The following is a 13,019-nucleotide window of genomic DNA, read 5'->3' on the forward strand; positions in this document are numbered from 1 at the left end:
TGTCTTTATTATTTTTTCGCGCTCTTCGTGAGTTTTATTTTTTCCCAGACTATACATACATACATACATACATACATACATACATACATACATACATACATACATACATACATACATACATACGTACATACATATGCGCATACATTAATACATACGTACGCACATCCATGTATACATACATACATACATGCATACATACATACATACATACAATCGTATAATGTACCGGCGTGCACGAGACAGCCGCCGCCACTGCAGTCCTGTCTTCAAGCTTGCGGCCTCGAATGTGGAGTCCCCAAAACGAACAAGAAAGCAGGCAGATCATCACTGTGGGCACTTCTCTTTAATACACTGCTGTCGTCGTTAAAAACATTGCGGAAGCAGGGAGTAGCTCAACTTCTGCGGCGGTGACCTTGTGTTGTCAATCCAGGGTCGACGTGCTGGCGGCGCACCACCCTCGCGGATCGATTTCTACTTTGCGCCTCGCGCTTTGCACATGTCAGGCAGGCACCAGCGCTTCCTTCAGGTCTGCTTGCCGTGGCAGCACGCTATCCGTCCCCGTCGGCAGAGAGGGAGTGGGGTGAAGGGTCTTCTTGCATTGTCCTGGTGCTAGTGCAGTCACGTCCGGCATCTTTTGTGGGCAGCCAGCGATGTCTCTGGTGCCTGAGGAAAAGGGAGAAAAATACCGCCCCTTCTTAAAGAACGCTGAGACAAGCGGGGAAGCTTTCTCACACCAAAAGTGCGTTAAAACCTGCGCTAAAAGTGCTTCCAATCGATCATCAAACCTTCAAAGACCCCGATCGCAAACAAAGAATGAACTGCGATAATTTTTCGCGCGCCCTAATAGCGTCATATATAGGGGCATGGGATGTAGCGAGGACTGTCCCCATAAAGGGCCTATAATCAGCGACGCCAATATCTTCAAGACAGCCAAATAACGCATTTAGGGCTTTCCGCTGAGAGGAGGGAGAATATCGTGGTCCAAGTATCAGGCTCAGCGTAATTGATCCAGAGTGAAGACATTTCATCTGCTGGTGTAACGGCGTCTACGAACGAGCTAAATGTATACCGATAAAGGCACACTATCGTACTGCTTCTTCGTGATCGACGAGTGTATGCCTCATCTAGAACCGTTCCTTTTCCGAGATTTTCAAGCAACAGTTTTGACGCAATGGAAGCCCAATTTCGCGCACGCGCTGTGTGTCCAGAGATCACAAATCAGATCTTTTCGGTACACCAACCGCTCTATGGGAAAATGCATTAGTTTTTTGACAGAACGCCATCGGTACCAATAAGAAAGCTTTCGTTTCAGAAAATATCAAGACTCCAGGGCAGCTCCCCCATCTTCACGCGGTTTCTCCACTCCGTCGTGTAAGTGTTCTTATATCACTCGCTTCTGTTGGCAGAGCGACGCGGAAATTAAAAGAAAGCCCTGAAAGTATTTCCGACATACACCGCGTATTGCTTCCGTAATAAATATTCGTGAACCTCTTATATTGCTTCCGCATTGCTTCCGTAATTTATTGCTTCCGTAATAAATATTAGTTTAAGAATATCCGCAACATCAACTTCTATTGGGCAAACTTGGGACAATTCGCTCTGGCGGCATTCCTTTATGCAGCACAGACTCGGCGATCCTGACAGCCAAGGGATGTATAGTGCAAAGATGCGGCCTAGATTGTATAGTTTTATGGCGCATATGAAGCAATGGTCAAAGGACGCCAGTGAACTTTAAAATGAGTGGTCTAAACTCACTTGTTGGATTTCTAATCCAGATAGTTTCTACCCGGCACGTGAGATGCACCACGTCACGGAGGCTCTCCTCCCAAGACTGTCACGGAGGCTCTCCTCCCTTCTGATTACTGATGTGACCACTGCCATCTAAGATATCATGCACGAGGTCTGCGAGAATACGTCTGCAGAGACAATCGGGCTAGTTGGATACGATTCATCTTCGAATATAGTGCAAAACAACGCAACAAAGGACAGGATAGACAAAGTGTTCGTCACATCATTCCTCTTCTCTGTCGTTTTGTACAGTCGTCCACCGTTTTAGCTGGAGCAACGCTTTCCGCACTTAGCTGTCTCCTCCTTTCTTAGCGTAAGCGAATGTAGTCACAACTCTTGCACTGCTCTGAAGTTAACGGTACCACTCAAGTCCTCCACACTGGTTCGAATCATTTTACGTCAGAATGTTCGAGCCATGCCACCCCAAAGTAGAATATGGTGTTCCAGCTAAGCCTGTGGACGACTGTACTATATTCGAAGATGAGTGTATATGTCCAGCTGAGTAGTTACAGTTTCGTGTACACACCCTGTAGCGCTCGGAGTCAGGGCGGTCGCGGGAAACGGCCCGTCCAGCGGGCGGCATCACCCTGTGACTGCGTTGTCTCCGACGGCCTCGAGGGCGAAGAAGGCGACGGTGAGCAGGCCCGTCCCCGTGAAGTCGCCGGCAGCTGTGATGAAAGGGATGGCGGCGTTGTCCGGGTCCACGCGCCACCACCACAGCCAGTAGACGAGAGACCGCGACATGTACAGCAGGATGGCCACCTGTGCACAAGATCGAAAAATAAAGGTTGGAGAATTAGTCGTCGCTGCTTCATGGCACATTTCTTTCAAGCCTTAATCGTCCATTGCACGTTCACGTCGAATAGTCGTCACCAGGACTACGATCTGAGTGCACGGTGCTAAAAGGAACTCGAGGGCCACACAGCAAGTCGTGGCATCATGCCAAGGCCTGTTCAGTGCCTGGACGTACAAGGTATGCCCCCAAAATTTGCCCACCAAAAGGCCCGAGAACTTGCCTACAAGGCCTCGGAGGACGTGCATAACACTACATCACTTGTAACGCATCAATAAATAACACATTACAAGCTTAATCGGCGGACAGTTCTTCTGCCTCGAACAAACCTCACGAAGTCCCAAGAAACAACACTAAGACTGCTACAAACAAACACCTTACCCGCACCAAATTGGGCTACAGCGGATATCCCCCACACAATTTCCAGCGGAATGCGAATACTGTCAGCAGCCAGGTACACTCAGACGTATTGTCATAGAGTGTAGGGAAAACAAGCATTTACCACTCCTTCTCCGCACCCACAACGCCCAAGAGCAGTGGGAGGCACTGCTGTCCAGCCTTTCCCTGTCATACCAGCTCTGCTCACCGGGAGAGCGGTCGCTGCTAAGACGGCTCATGGATTCCTGCAAAGAGGGAACTACTCCTACAAGAACTCCTAAAGACTCTTAGTCAACACGTTTTCTTTGCCTCTCTCTCAAGGCACCGTACCAGGAAGTTATATGTGTTTGATGGTTACTGGCGAACATACTTTCCACCATCCTGTAAGCAAGCAAGTGTTCTGCAGACGTGCGCTGTCTTCCAGAACTCAAGCTTCTCAGTTTCTTGTTAGTTCTCCCACCCTGTCCCAACTCACCCTCTCTCGTTTTGCTTTCGCTGTATTCAGTAGTCGTGGTACCGTATGGGTAGCATTACCGTTTGTGTACTACAACGCTGTGGCAACGCGTTTTTTCGTCCTGGTCTGCTGAGCTGTTTTGCCTTGATTGGGGTTTTAGTTCACCCAACGGCACAGACATCCGCTCCTATGCAGCAACAACGGTTGCCCCAGGAAATCACACTATACGCCGCAGATATTAAAGTGAAAACTTTCTCTGTCGGACCGCTGGCGTTCTGTCACACACACACACACACAAACTATAGTGAATTTCCCCATAGACTGGTTGGTGGACCAAAAAGGTCTGATTAGATCTCCGGACACACGGCGCGTGCGTGAAACCGGCGTCCATTGTGTTAAAACGGTTACTTGAGAATCACGAAAAAGGAGCGCGGTTCTAGGTAAGACGATACAAGCATTGATCATCGGTACACGTATCGGTATACATTTAGATCGTTCGTAGATGCGCTTACTTAGTGCGCGAAAAACAGTCGCACGGGTTCTTTCTTCGTTTGCGATTTGGGTCCTTGAAGGTTTGGCGATCGATTTGACGCACCTTCAACGGACGTTGGACGCACTTTCATCGTTCACGCTTCTCTTAACTTTCCTTAGGAAAGCTTGGTAAACTTTTCGCCTATTAGAGCCGCGGCATAGGGAGTACAGTCAAACCTCGTTACAACGAAGTAGTATCGGGACAGCAAATTAGTTCGTTATATCTGACATTCGTTGTAACAGTACAGGTAGAAATCGGCTCTAAAAATCGAAAATCTGGCTCGCGCAAAAATACTTGTTACAAATTTTTTCAGGCTCCGAATCCATTGTAAACGACGGACTCTTACCTTTCTTCTTCTTGTATTTCAACCTCAATAAACCGGAACATGAGTACGTGAAATTACAGCAGAACAAAGTTCACTTGACAAAACAGAGGCCTGCGTCCTTATTTATTTGATGAAGGATGTGATCTTCGTCTGCTGGCTACTCACACCACTGAGCAGGACGAAGTTTTCCCCAGTGTCTACGAACAAAGGACCTTTACACTTCTGCAGTTTCGGACGACGTACGGGGCTTTTTTTTTAATTATCTTCTCAGACACCTGGTTAAATATTTCTTCGTTATATCCGATACCGCGCGCAGCTCTCACGGCTTCAGTTTCGTTACAAAAGAATAAGTGTCACTGAAATTAAGCGTGACCAACAAAAGTTTGTATTCAGTTCGCTATAGCCGATAATTCGCTATATCAGTGTTCGTTGTAACGAGATTCAATTGTACCACAAATTGCTGCACAGCGGTGCGCTGACCCCGCGGATGGTAGACGCTGCTGACGCACCTGCACGAGGGCCACGAGCACGTAGAGGACGCCGAAGAGCGGCGAGACGGTGAAGGAGCCGTATCGGATGAGGTCGGTGGCGGTGAGGAAGATGAGCTGGCCCGGGATGACGACCAGGAGCAGGATGCGCGCCACGCGGCCCACCTCGGAGCCCGAGACGAACACGGCCAGCGGGTTCGGGCACCGAGTGGTCTCCTCGGGGGGCAGCACCCCGCGCTCCACGCGACGGCTCAGGAACGTCGACAGGCGGCAGCAGTAGATCGCAGCCAGGTTGCCGCCCACCGCTGCAGCGAGAGAGAGAAAGAGCTCACTCTTAACAAAAAAGCTCGTAAAAGGGTAGTGAAGGCTGTATTTACTAAACCCCTTACGAACTTTACTTTACCCCAGAACGGTACGTAGGTCCCGCCACTAAGTGCGGAACCGTTACTAGTCTAGACCGCGCACTTAATAACTGCTGCTTGTTAGATACTAACATTCACTGATAGTACAAAATTCTGGGAATTATTAAACATAATAACTACAGCACTTTTCCCACCCCAAATCACGATTAAAAAGTTTTTGAAAATCCCCATGGTGACTGGTATATGCTCACATTAAAATGCATAATTTTAAAGTTGTCGCTAAAATATTTCATTGTTGCAACAAGTCCACAGACTGTATCAGAGGACTTTCTGCTGCTGGCTATAAAAGCAAGAAGAGCAGACGTATGTCTCAGTCGACTAAGGTGTACTCGCTCTCATCGTGTGTCTCGTAGGTTTTCTTGCTTAATTTATTTGTTGTCAAAGTGTGATATGTGCGTGTTGAATGTGTCTATGTCGTGCTGCGCGCTCAGCAGATCCACATTGTCACGCGTAGCTTTTTGCTGGGTTTTGCATGACCAGTTAGTAAACAGCACTAAGTACCTAGTTTATACTGGGACAAGTAACTGGTTAGTGTTCTGTTAGTAAGTGCCACGACCTTTTTTAAATAGAGATCTTTAATGAAGTTTGGCATGATAGCCGGGCTAATATGCCTTGATACGCCAGATGAATGTCGATTGATTTATTGTAGGGTTTAACGCGCTGACGCTGTTACACAGGCGATGAGGCGCGCCTTAACAGAGGCTTTAGGACTAAGTTTGACCATTTGGGGATCTTCAACGTGCGCCGATATCTTGAACACACGGACGTTTTTGCTTTTCGCCTCTATCAGAAAAGTGGCCGCCGCGACCGGGAATTGAACCCGCGTCCTTGGGCTCAGCAGCATAACGCCTTAGCCACTGGGCCACTGCGGCCCGTACCAGATGGATGTACTGACAGTGATAGAGATGATGGGGATGATGTCGAAGAAGTTGATGCGCACAAATGCGTTCAGTTATTTATAGAGTCTGGTATTAGGCCTGTGGTTGCAGGTACGCGATGAGAGCTTCTGTGGTCCGTGAAGCACGTCTGGGACATGCCCACGGACCTGAGACTGTATGGAGCAAGCTTAGCAGGAAAACAAACAAACAAAAAAATTGTGTTGATTCCTCTGTCATTGGAATTGGTAAAACGCGAAAGTGATATATGCAGCAAAATATGCAGCTGAGGATAATTTGCGGGTCGGCGGCTGCCTTGTGGGTTCGCTTGGCGAGTGACGTCCTGCTGGCGGGTCGGTTCGGCAAAGGTGGACTGGCGTCATTTCCGTGACGGATATGACGTCAGTCAAATCTTGGTGTATCCCGGCATAAAACACTTTCGTGTTAAAATGTAAAACCCGAAAACAAACAACCCTATGTATAACGTACTCTTTAGTACTAAAGGTTGATTTCCCGCGCGAATACCCTGTGTGAAGGGGTGCACCCTTTACAGGCCGCTTGCTTCGTTGCACTGGCGTCACTTCCGTGACGGATATGACGTCAATGAAATCGTGGTGTACCCGGGAACAAAACACTTTCGTGTTAACACAAAAAAAGCTCGATGACACCTAAGCACATCCTAGGGTTTCTGAATGCGGACGCATTGATGTTAAATTTAACGCCTGAGACGCTTCGCTTCAGCCCCGTTCTCGAAGGGCTAAGTCATCTGGCCGCTTGACACGATTTTCATTGAACAATCCTACATTCGATCCATCACGAGAAGAGAGAGGGGAAGGGGCGAGCGTGAGGGGTGGGAACGGAGACGGAGTTACACGGGCAGTGGCGGGAGAACACTATCGTCTTGCAGAAGCAAGCAGATACGCGGCCATTTTTAGGCGAAGCTTTCTTAGTTGGACCGATGGCGCCCTGTCAAAAACATAATGTATTTTCCCGTAGACTGGTGGGTCGACCGAAAAGCTCTGACAAGATCTCTGGACACACGGCACGTGCGTGAAACTGGGCTTCCATTGTGTCGAAACGGTTATGTGAAAATCGCGAAAAAGGAACGGTTAGAGATAAGACAATACACGCATCGATCATTAAGAAGGAGTAGTATACCCTTATCTCATAAACCACGTACATGGTATCGTTTATATCTTTCGTAGATGCTTTGACGTAGTGCGCAAAACATCGCCGCAAGGGTTCCTGCTTGGTTTGCGGTGTTAGTTTTTGAAGGCTTGACGATCAGTTGTCCGCCCTTTTAGCGAAGGTTTAAACGCACTTTTGTCGCAGTTTTGATTTCAAAAAGCTTTCGCGCTTCTGTCAACCTTCTCTAGGAAAAAATGGCAAATTTTTTAATTTGCGGTTACCAAAGTTACCAAGTTTACAAAGTTTAAAGGTAATGCTGTGAGCGGGACTGTAGGGCGATTGAGTTTATATAATACAGAGACCACAAGCTCAAATGTCATACATGGTGCGCATCGAAGCTTGTACTCAGCTGTGCCGAGGAGATGGTTGATATTATAGACTCCGTCGAAATGAGGGCGCTGCGGATCTTTTTGCCATCAGATTTGCACAGCTAGCGCGTGATAATTCATTAAAGGCGAATGGAACCCGTCATCTCGTGCCCAAAAGCAAAATACGTGTCCACATTACCACTGAGTAATGTGAAAACAAAACAACGTTTCACATCGGGGATAAAATGGCCACGCATAGGAGGCTATCGTCGCTGCAAATGATGTGGAAACATGACAGCGCTCCTTCCGCTCCTTGGCTGATAATATTCCTCTCTTTCCTCCCTTTACCCTCCTCCTTTCATCTTCCTCACATCCATCCCATTCTTACTCCCCCTTCTCCCTTGCTCCATTCTACCTCTGCCCCATTATTCGTTCTCCTCTTTCTACCTTCCCTCCTATTTTTTTGTTCTCAACTTCCTCTTACCCTTCATATCCTCCCCTCCAGATATCAACTCCCCTTTCCATCCGCCCTTGCCTAGCCTATCCCTTTCAACTTCTCCTTTACAGCTCCCTCTCCCCGTTCACGGGACTCACCAATAACCCACGAGTGGTGACCCATTGGCTGGTCACTGGGTCACACTGGGTAACTAGCGACCCACCAACTGCCATGAGTCAATAACATGATACTGGTTCAGCCACTAGTAACATTTCTGGCCTATTCAGGACGCAGGCGGGCAGATAGACAGACAAACAAACGAAAAAAAAAATGTTGATTTCTCTGTCATAGGAATCGTTAAAAAACGAAAGTGAAATGTGCTGCGAAATCTGCAGCTGAGCATGATTTGCGGGCCGGCGGCTGTCTTGTGGGTGCGCTTGGAGAGCGACGTCCTGCTGGCGGGTCGGTTCGGCAAAGGTGGACTGGCGTCATTTCCGTGACGGATATGACGTCAGTCAATTCTTGGTGTATCCCGGCATAAAACATTTTGCTTTAATCCAGAACAAGAAAGACCGTCGCTTTCAAAACATAGTTTGCTTTCTTTCTCAGATCTGTGGCAGATAATTTCTGACGTGGCCGACGAAGCTAGCCACGAAGCCTTGCTTCATACTACAGCTATAGGTGAAGTGCTTCTATCTAATAAAACGTCCTTACCGTTAACGGCGGACAGGTGGAGGGCAATGCCTTCGAAGCGTATTACAGAGTAGTCCAGGATGTAGCCGCCGAAACTGCGAGGTGTACAAGATGAGACGAATGTTTAGACGACCTTGCTCTGCGAGAAAGGCCGTGCCCCGCTAAAAGAGCGGGGGCGATTTAGGTCATTGGTACAAATGCGCACTCATTAGGAACCAAACGTGCATTGCTGATTAGATGCAGTCACCGCGTCCAATGACAACACTGCAATCGCCGTCAGTCCACGTGCAACAGAAGGGCGACTGTAAGTTTATTGGTGTGCCACTATTAATGGAATGATTGGGCTTCTGTGGGTGTCGTGACTGCAGGTTGTGTGCAGTGGAAAGATATACAGTAGACTCTTGATAAACGGAACTTCAGGGGACCGGAAAAAATAGTTCCATTTAACAGGAGTTCCGCTTACTGCGAGAGATGCGCAAAAGTGCAAATTTATGCGCGTACACACTCTTAATACCATTTCATGGAACTCTAAGCACTAGAAGGTGAATGTAGCAGATAGATTTTAGAAACCAAGAAAACTATAAGGGATTTAGGCACAGCATTCACAAAGTTTATTTGGCAACAGTTAGTCAGTGTGCACTACAAATGCATCAATTTGTTTTATTTGATACCTTGCAACTGCACCGTGAAAAGCAGGATCTTCATCAGCTGATGCTCATGGCAATGTGCCTGACAAGAAGTTCCATTTTCGGTTTCGTTTACACGATGTCGCGGAAATTTTATTTCCAATTATGAAAAGTTTTTTAAGTTATCTGAATAGCAAACCAACCTACTTACAGGCTACTGTTCCGTATAAGCGGCAATTCCGCTTAAGCGATTTCCGTCTATTGAGATTCAACTGCATAAAATATTGCTCTCTAGAGCTAGTAGCCAATGAGCTGACAGCCTCCTAACTGTAATAGCTTATTTTGTGACAGAAGTCTAGGGAATTTTCGTTTCTACTGTGATTGAGGTAAAAAATACAGCGGCATTGTAAGCAACCTGACAACACCCAATACACACCGATAAACAGTGGGTTATGAGGCGAACTTTTTCCTTCGAGAACGTACTGAACTGACGCCAGAGCAAGGAACTACCAATCCATGCACCTCCTTTTGTAGTGAAAACTCGCCAAGATTTCCGGTCCCTCGCACATTGATCGTTATCCGGTTGTCGCCTCTTATCATGCACCCCACCGATTACGTGATTTTTATGTAGCTGGGTGTGAGATTAGACAGATGAAAGATAGATAGATAGATAGATAGATAGATAGATAGAGAGAGAGAGAGAGAGAGAGAGAGAGAGAGAGAGAGAGAGAGAGAGAGAGAGAGAGAGAGAGAGAGAGAGAGAGAACAGGGGTTATTACAGTGAGGAGAGGGGAGTCCAAAATGCAAGTCCAACTTCCCTTCCAGCTCTTTTGCTCCAGTTTCTTTTTCACCACTGAGACATTGGTATGGGCAACATACAGATGGTATGGTCAATAGATGCACGGATGGTATGGTAGATGGTATGGTAGATGGTATGGTAGATGATATGGTCAACAGACACACGGATGGTATGGTAGATAGTATGGGCAACAGACACACGGGGGTTGATTGATTGATTGATTGATTGATTGATTGATTGATTGATTGATTGTAGGGTTTAACGCGCCGACGCAACGCAGCCGATGAGGCGCGCCGTAGCGGAGGGCTCCGGATTAATTTTGACCACCTGAGGAATCCTTAACGTGCGCCGAAATCTCGTACTCACGGGCGTTTTCTACTTTTCGCCTCCATCAGAAAAGCGGCCACCGCGGCCAGGAGTAGAACCCGCGCACACGGATGGTACGGCAGATGGTATGGGCAACAGACACGCGGATGGCATGGCAGATGGTATATGGGCAACAGACACACGGTCGGTAGTACGAAATTGACAAGGGAAAGGAAGAACTACACCGGGAACAAGGCACGCAGACACGGCAAACGGAGAGAAGACATGTCGCACCTGGAGACTAGGACAGCGGCCAGGATGGGTGGCCAGCCGACCTTGAGCACGGCGCGCGTGTTCTCGTGCCTGAAGGCCAGGAAAAACCAGAGAGGGAGCAGCAGCAAGCTCAGCGAGATCACGCCAGGCGTCATGAAGGGGGAGTCTGCGACGGCGAGAGAATGGTGCACATGCGCATTACTAAATGCTGGCGACCGGCGCAAACCTGCACTGGTTTAATTTTAAGGCAACGGGCCACCGTGCACGCACACGTGTAGCGCATCATACTAACGTTAGCGTAAACATACGACGCACTAGAGATAATAATCATCATCAGCATCACCACTAACACCACCACCATCATCATCATCAGCCTATCTGCGCACCCACTGCAGGGCAAAGGCCTCTCCCATAAATCTCTAATTATCCCAGCTCTGCGCTAACTGCGACCAATTTATCCTCGCGAACTTCTTGATCTCATCTGCCCATCTAACTTCCTGCCGCCCCCTGCAACGCTTGCCTTCACTAGGGATCCGCTCTATTACCCTTAATGACCAACGGTTATCTTGCCTGCGCATTACATGCCCTGCCCACGCCCATTTCTTCTTCTTAATCTCTACTAAGTATGTCCTTAACACGCATTTGTTCCCTGACCCACTCCGCTCTCTTCTTGTCCCTTAATGTGACACCTATCATCTTCCGTTCCATTGCTTCCGTTCCGTTGCATCCCGTTCCGTTCCAGAGATAATAGGAACGACATAATATGAACGTGACTGGCGCTACCACTCGTTCGGCAGCGAAATAGAGAGACCCTGCAACACTTTCTTCACCTTTTTTTGAAATCCTTAATGCTTGCAGAATGTAAATAATCAACACATCCAGTACTTAGATGGGGCGGTCGCAAAGTACATCTGCCACGAAAATTACTCCTCTATGGCCATCAGATAACTTAGAAGCTTGTTTTCCTCTCTTTCACTGCCTGGGCATTCTTCGACCGCTGGAAGTACGTCATTACAATGATGTAGCGGCTGCTGGCCGGCTTTTCTTCAGTTATGGCAATGAACGCATTCGATAGCCCCATTAAAGGGGCACTGACACAAAAATTTTGCATCTTGTTTTTTTTGTTGCGATAAGTAGCTAGTGACCTACTTATAACCTGTAGAAACCTCATTTGCTTCAGCGTGCGACGGTTGTTTAATTAGAGGCATTTTCAATGCGGCCAGTCGCAGTTTCGGTTTCAGCGAGTGCCGCGAAACGATGGATTTTGTGGATTTTGTGTGAACAAAGCTGACCACGTGACCGTCGGAGAAATATCACAGTTACAGAGCAGAGCCGCCGTAGCGCTGTCGAATCCGCATCGACGGCAGTTTCTGCGAATGCCCCCCCGTACTGATCTCGTGAGGCGCCTAATTAAAAAGCGACCGTGGATGTGACGCAGGCGCTGCGAGTGCAAATGCTACCGCGGCTAACGAACGACGCGCGACGCTCGAGACGGTGGGTGGCAAGACGCGCGCTGGGAGCAGCCGGCCGGTCTGCCTACAGGTCCGCCTACAGATGTGTTCGGCTTAGCACTGCGGCGGATATTCGAGTGCCGCTCTCGTAAGCGGTGCAGATGACAATTTTTAATGCAACCCGCCATGGCATCATTAACTCCTTTCTCATGTAAGCCACCATGGTCGGGACTTGGGGACAATTTCGTGCAGCGGTAACAAGCTATCACTCGAGCTACCTGCGCCGGCGTGGGCCACTTCGCGGCCGTGGCCGCCGCCTGCACAGCGACCGTGCGGCTTGCTCAGTGGGCTTTTCGTGCCTCCGGCGCGTTTCCGCATCCAATGGTAATAAACAGTAATAGAAACAGAGTGCCTGGAATCGCTGTAGAACTTTGGTCGCGGCCAGCTGCCCGATGAGCTGACGAAATCACGGCGCCTCCGCTGCCAACGATCGGGTCGTTCGTTCTCGAGAGCAGAAGCTCCGCCCTCCGGCCCTCCGATTGGAGCGGCGAGCCGGCAGTGCGGAAGCGGCAAACACAAACTCGTGACGTGTTTGGATGTTGTTTATTTACACTTGCGCGTGGTCCTCTGCTGGCCGCTCGGTTGCGTTTCGCACACTTCAAAATTGATTTTAAAAATGTTCTAGGCTGTATTCACCGCTGATATTTTGCAGATGATGTATATGTGTTCCCACCAATCTATCTCCGAAGTTATCTCACCTTCAAAATTTTGTGTCAGTGCCCCTTTAAAAAAAGCCACAAAAACAAAGCAGAAACTTGTCTGCTGCGACAAGTAAATCACGCAGTGCCGCTCCGTGCTGGCGACAACTATATCCTTCGCAGTGC

At 48.4% G+C, this 13,019-nt stretch overlaps 1 protein-coding gene across 9 annotated transcripts in view; it reads right to left on the reverse strand.

The window, feature by feature from the left end:
- Positions 1–324: 324 nt before the first annotated feature.
- The window catches only part of LOC144153015 (solute carrier family 41 member 1-like), a 117,016-nt gene continuing 104,321 nt past the window's right edge, over positions 325–13,019 (reverse strand). For 8 of the 9 annotated variants that reach the window (XM_077684645.1, XM_077684644.1, XM_077684636.1 and 5 more), the window contains 5 exons: positions 10,706–10,850; positions 8,702–8,775; positions 4,751–5,063; positions 2,315–2,550; positions 325–663 (listed from right to left, as the gene is read on the reverse strand). In XM_077684645.1, coding sequence (XP_077540771.1) covers positions 2,331–2,550; positions 4,751–5,063; positions 8,702–8,775; positions 10,706–10,850 — 752 coding nt within the window. In that variant the 3' untranslated portion in view covers positions 325–663; positions 2,315–2,330. The remainder of the gene's footprint in view (positions 664–2,314; positions 2,551–4,750; positions 5,064–8,701; positions 8,776–10,705; positions 10,851–13,019) is intronic. The other variant, XM_077684638.1, reaches the window with a different exon arrangement.

This window comes from Haemaphysalis longicornis, unplaced genomic scaffold (assembly GCF_048455015.1).
Source record: "Haemaphysalis longicornis isolate Haplotype H1 unplaced genomic scaffold, Haemaphysalis longicornis Haplotype H1 scaffold_9, whole genome shotgun sequence".
In the NCBI taxonomy this organism is placed as follows: Eukaryota; Metazoa; Arthropoda; class Arachnida; order Ixodida; family Ixodidae; genus Haemaphysalis; species Haemaphysalis longicornis.